Source organism: Penaeus chinensis, chromosome 34 (genome assembly GCF_019202785.1).
Source record: "Penaeus chinensis breed Huanghai No. 1 chromosome 34, ASM1920278v2, whole genome shotgun sequence".
NCBI classification, from domain to species: domain Eukaryota; kingdom Metazoa; phylum Arthropoda; class Malacostraca; order Decapoda; family Penaeidae; genus Penaeus; species Penaeus chinensis.
In genome coordinates, this window is record NC_061852.1 from 4263685 (window position 1) to 4271184 (window position 7500).

The window sequence follows — 7500 nt, forward strand, 5'->3', positions numbered from 1 at the left end:
ACATATAATTATTGTGTATGGGTCCGTGTATTAAGAGAGAGAGATAGAGAGAGGGGGGGGGGGGGTAAGGAAAGAGAGAGAGAAAGGAAGAGATCTTATATTATATCTAATAACAATGTTTGATTTATTGTGCTATAACCCGAAACACAAATCTATGTTACTAGATTATGTCAATAACCATAGGTACAAACATTAACAATAATGAATATGGTAATACAGCGGAAAGAATAAGAAATGCGTGTTTAAACGTACCATCCAAAAAAAAATAGCATTAACACAGACACAAACATGAAAATATTTTTCTACAACATGTAACATACACCGACGAGTGGTGCGGCAGACAGGCAACTCTTCTGTCGCCTCTCCCAAGCCTAACTCACCCTGGGTAATGCAGCACTTACAGTCTGCTCCTTGACACACTCCCTCTACTTCCCCCTTCTTTGCCCTGCAGGACTTTCGACACTTGCCTCCCGCCCTCTTGCACTCGCCTTCACAGTTTTCAGATTTTCGGATTTCGTCCACTGTGGGAATGATAGCATGAGGTGTCCGAATACATATGTATATACATATATATATATACATATGTATATACATATACATATATATATACATATGTATAAACATACATATATATACATATGTATATACATACATATATATTTACATATGTATATACATACATATATATACATATGTATATACATACATATATATACATATGTATATACATACATATTTATACATATGTATATACATACATATATATACATATGTATATACATATATATACATATGTATATACATACATATATATACATATGTATATACATACATATATATACATATGTATATACATACATATATATACATATGTATATACATACATATATATACATATGTATATACATACATATATATACATATGTATATACATACATATATATACATATGTATATACATACATATATATACATATATATACATATATATACATACATATATATACATATGTATATAATAAATATATATATATATGTATAGATATATGTATGAATGCATGCATACACAAAAACATATATATGTATATAAATACACACATACAAATATATAAGTATATATATACTTATATACATGTATTTTGTGCATGTATATATATATATATATACTTATATATGTATGTATGTATATGTACATATATGTATGCCATATATATGCATATATGTATGTATAATATATGTAATATATATATATATATATATATATATATATATATATATATATAGTATTCATCTTCATGTGTAGACACACATGTATATACAGTATATATGATGTATACATCTACATATACATATATATAAATACATATATACATATATATGTATATACTTATACACCAAAAATGTTTATATATATACACACACATGTATATAGCTCGTTGCCTTCAATGTAATTTGTGTGCGTGTGTGCACACACACACACATATATATGTGTGCATGTGCGTGTATATATTTGCATTATATAAAACATGTAACAAATATGCAAGTCAGTGTATGTATTTAAGCATATTGCCAAGTGCATTGTTTTTTAGCTCTCTACATTTTCAAGTAGCAAAGACAAATACAATACGTGCAATATATATGTATATATATCTACAATTCCAACCCTAACCCACCTTCGCCTTTCACGCAACATTTGCATTTTTTTCCTCTACATTTTCCCTCCTTAACCGTCTCGTGTTGTTCGCAGGTCTGTCGACACTTGCCATGTGCCTTCGAGCATTGATCGCCGAGGTCTTTGCAATTTCGAGGTGATTTTTCCGTGCGTTTGTTTTTTTTCTTTCCTGAAAAATAACAATGACTTTCACTGATATATATATATATATATTTATATATATATATATATATATATATTCACATATACATGAATATAGAATATACATCTATATGCATCTATCTCCGATTAAATTCATCTCTTGTATTGTCAAGATATTCATGCTCATTAATACTTTTCGACATGTATTTGTGCATATACTTATGTATAGATGCATATATTGAGGTATATACATATATATTTGAATAGGCTATATATACATACAAAGGCATATATATGCATATATATACATATATATACATACACACATCTATATATAATCTTATATATGATTTAAACATATATATACATATATACGCAAACATACTTATATATAGAGTATATATGTATAAATATACATATAATATACATACATATGAATATTTATATGTACAGTAGGTATGAATATATGCTATTGTATATGTACATACATATACACTTATACATTCATATATATATATATATATACATATATATTTACATACATATATATGGATATATATATAGAAATATACATATATATGTATATATGAATATAGTTGAAATATGTATTTATCTGTGTAAGTGTATGTGTAGATATACATGTATATATATATATATATATATTCATATATATATATACACATATGCATACATATATGGATACAATACATATATATGCACCCATACACGCATGTTTATATATGTATGTATATATGTATATATATGTATATTTATATATGTATATATTGGTGTGCGTGTGTACAAGCATTAATAATAAGGAATATGATTATACAGCGAAAATAATAAGAAATGCGTGTTTAAACTTACCATCAAAAAAATAAAGCATTAACACAGACACAAACATGAAAATATTTTTTCTAAATAAAAAAGAAAAAAAAAAATATGTAACATAAACCGACGAGTGGTGCGGCAGTCAGGCAACTCTACTGTCGCCTCTCCCAAGCCTAACTCACCCTGGGTAATGCAGCACTTACAGTCTGCTCCTTGACACACTCCCTCTACTTCCCCCTTCTTTGCCCTGCAGGACTTTCGACACTTGCCTCCCGCCCTCTTGCACTCGCCTTCACAGTTTTCAGATTTTCGGATTTCGACCACTGTGGGAATGATAACATGAGGAGTCCCCTCTTAATATGTAAGATATATATGTATATATATATATATATATATATATATTACAATTGTGTATATATATGTATATTTGTGCGTGTGTACTACACACACACACACACACATAGGTATAGACATATACATATACATATGTATATACATACATATATATACATATGTGTATACATATATATTGTATGTATATATGCATAAAACATATATGTATATATACATACATACATATAAATATATATATAGTATATATACTTATATATACATGCATTTATACATATATATTATATAGCTCGTTGCCTCAAATTTAATTTGCCTGTGTGTGAGTGCGTTTGTATGTATATGCAGTATATAAAACATATGTAACAGATATGCAAGTCTGTGTATGTGTGTAACCATGTTGCTAAGGGCATTTTTTTTAGCTCTACATTTTCAAGTAGCAATGAAAAAATATAGTACGTGCAATGTATGTATATATATCAACAATTCCAACGCTAACCCACCTTCGCCTTTCACGCAACATTTGCATTTTTTTCCTTTACATTTTCCCTCCTTAACCGTCTCGTGTTGTTCGCAGGTCTGTCGACACTTGCCATGTGCCTTCGAGCATTGATCGTCGAGGTCTTTACATTTTCGAGGTGATTTTTCAGTGCGTTTGAATTTTTTCTTTCCTGAAAAATAACAATGACTTTCACTGATATATATATATATATATATATATATATATTCATATATACATGAATATAGAATATACATGTATATACATCTATCTTCGTCAGAAATACATGCATTTCTTAGGAAGATATAATTGAAACTGGTTAAATTCATCTCTTGTATTGTCAAGATATTCATGCTCATTAGTACATTTTCTATAGATATGTATTTATGCATATACATATGTATATATGCATATAAGGAAGCATATACATGTGTATATATGCATATATGGAGGTATATAAATATATATTTGAATAGGCTATATATATACACACGTACGCATATATTTGCATACATATCTATATATATACATATACACATCTATACATAATCTTATATATGATTTAAACATATATACACATATATAAAAACATATTTATATATACAGTATATATGTATAAATATACATATATTATACAGACATATATATCTTTATATGTGCAGTAGGTATGTATATGCGCTATTGTATATGTACATACATGTAAATTTCCATATATATTATATATATATATATATATATATATATAAACACACATGTATTTAAATATATATATGTATATATATGGATATATATAGAAATATACATTTATACATAAATATATGTAAAGTATGTATCTATCCGTGTGACTGTATGTGTAGATATATATGTATATATATATATTCCAAAGTATATGCATTTGCAAGTATATATATTCATATATACATATGCATACATATATGGATACAATATATATATATATATATATATATATATAAGTGTGTGTGTATACAAACATTAACAATGATGAAAATGACTATACAGCGAGTAGAATAAGAAATGCGTTTTTAAACTTACCATCAAGAAAATAAAGCATTAACACAGACACAAACATGAAAATATTTTTCTACGACATGTAACATACACCGACGAGTGGTGCGGCAGTCAGGCAACTCTACTGTCGCCTCTCCCAAGCCTAACTCACCCTGGGTAATGCAGCACTTACAGTCTGCTCCTTGACACACTCCCTCTACTTCCCCCTTCTTTGCCCTGCAGGACTTTCGACACTTGCCTCCCGCCCTCTTGCACTCGCCTTCACAGTTTTCAGATTTTCGGATTTCGTCCACTGTGGGAATGATAGCATGAGGTGTCCCTTGTTAATATGTCATATATATATATGTGTATGTATGTATCTTATATAATTGAGTATATATGTATATTTGTATGTGTTTGTGCGTGTTTACTACACGAACACACAAGCATACACCCCCACACACACATAGGTATAGACATATACATGTGTATATGCATACATATATATATATATATATACATATATATGTATATATATATATATATATATATATTGTATGTATATATGCATGCATACACAAAGACATTTATGTATATATACATACATACATACAAATATATAAATATATATATAGTTTTATATACATGCATTTATACATGTATATATATGAATATATATATACATATATGCATGTATGCATGCATACGTACATATATCTATGCCATATATATGCATATACATGTATAATATATGTAATATATATAATATTCATTCTCATGTTTACATACACACTTTCATATACAGTATATATATTTATATACATATATACCAAAAATGTGTGTATATACACACTCACATATGTACATAGCTCGTTGCCTCAAATTTGATTTCCGTGTGTGTGAGTGCGTGTGTATGTATATGCAGTATATAAATCATATGTAACAGATATGCAAGTCTGTGTATGTTGTAAACCATATTGGTAAGGGCATTTTGTTTAGCTCTCTACATTTTCAAGAAGTAATGACAAATATAATACGTACAATATATATGCATATATATCAACAATTCCAACGCTAACCCACCTTCGCCTTTCACGCAACATTTGCATTTTTTTCCTCTACATTTTCCCTCCTTAACCGTCTCGTGTTGTTCGCAGGTCTGTCGACACTTGCCATGTGCCTTCGAGCATTGATCGCCAGGGTCTTTACATTTTCGAGGTGATTTTTCCGTGCGTTTGTTTTTTTTCTTTCCTGAAAAATAACAATGATATTCACTAATTCGTAAAAAAAAAAAAAAAAAAAAAAAAATATATATATATATATACATATATATATATATATATATATATATATATATATATATATTCACACACATTTATACATACACACATAGTCACACACATATGTATATATTAATATATAAATGAATATAGAATATACATGTATATACATATATCTTCGTCAGAAATACATGTATTTCTTAGGAAGATATCATTGAAACCGATTAAATTCATCTCTTGTATTGTCAAGATATTCATGCTCATTAATACTTTTCGACATGTAGTTATGCATATACTTATGTATATATGCATATATGGAGGTATATACATATGTATAGATGCATATATGGATGTATATACATATGTATAGATGCATATATGGATGTATATACATATGTATTTGAATAGGCTATATATACATACATAGGCATTTATATGCATATATATACATATGTACACATATATATACATACACACATCTATATATAATCTTATATATGATTTAAACATATATATATATATACATACATATATACGCAAACATACTTATATAGAGAGTATATATGTATAAATATACATATACTATACATACATATGAATATTTATAAGTACAGTAGGTATAAATATATGCTATTGTATATGTACATACATATACACTTATATATTCATATATATATACATATATATATATATATATATATATATATATTTCAATACATATATATACACATGCATTTGAATATATATATATATATATATATATATATATATATGGATTTATATATATATATATAAAGAGAGAAATATACATATATATGTATATATATAAATATAAATCTAAAGTATGTATTTATCTGTGTGAGTGTATGTGTAGATATATATGTATATATATTTATGTAAATGTATATATTTATTCCATTGTATATGCATTTACATATATATTCATATATATACATATGCATACATATATGGATACAATACATATATATGCACACAAACACGCATGTTTATATATGTATGTATGTTTATATGTATATATATGTATATTTATATATATATATATATATTGGTGTGCGTGTTTACAAGCATTAACAATAATAAATATGATTATACAGCGAGTAGAATAAGAAATGCGTGTTTAAACTTACCATCAACAAAATAAAGCATTAACACAGACACAAACATGAAAATATTTCTCTACAACTTGTAACATAAACTGACGAGTGGTGCGGCAGTCAGGCAACTCTACTGTCGCCTCTCCCAAGCCTAACTCACCCTGGGTAATGCAGCACTTACAGTCTGCTCCTTGACACACTCCCTCTACTTCCCCCTTCTTTGCCCTGCAGGACTTTCGACACTTGCCTCCCGCCCTCTTGCACTCGCCTTCACAGTTTTCAGATTTTCGGATTTCGTCCACTGTGGGAATGATAACATGAGGTGTCCCTTGTTAATATGTCACATATAAATATATATGTATATATATCTTATATAATTGTGTATATATGTATATTTGTATGTGTTTGTGCGTGTGTACTACACGCACACACACACACATAGGTATAGAAATATACATATACATATGTATATACATACATATATAAACAAATGTGTATACATATATATTGTATGTATATATGCATGTATACACAAACACATATATATGTATATATACATACATACATATAAATATATGAGTATATATATACTTATATATACATGCAT

At 27.4% G+C, this 7500-nt stretch overlaps 1 protein-coding gene across 1 annotated transcript in view; it reads right to left on the reverse strand.

Moving 5' to 3' along the window:
- Positions 1 to 7500, reverse strand: part of LOC125043478 (axoneme-associated protein mst101(2)-like) — a 19822-nt gene that overhangs the window by 3977 nt on the left and 8345 nt on the right. The window contains exons 6-12 of the mRNA XM_047639569.1: positions 7054 to 7194; positions 5582 to 5749; positions 4671 to 4811; positions 3495 to 3662; positions 2826 to 2966; positions 1673 to 1840; positions 381 to 521 (exon numbers count right to left, since the gene is read on the reverse strand). Of these exons, the coding sequence (XP_047495525.1) occupies positions 381 to 521; positions 1673 to 1840; positions 2826 to 2966; positions 3495 to 3662; positions 4671 to 4811; positions 5582 to 5749; positions 7054 to 7194 (1068 nt within the window). The remainder of the gene's footprint in view (positions 1 to 380; positions 522 to 1672; positions 1841 to 2825; positions 2967 to 3494; positions 3663 to 4670; positions 4812 to 5581; positions 5750 to 7053; positions 7195 to 7500) is intronic.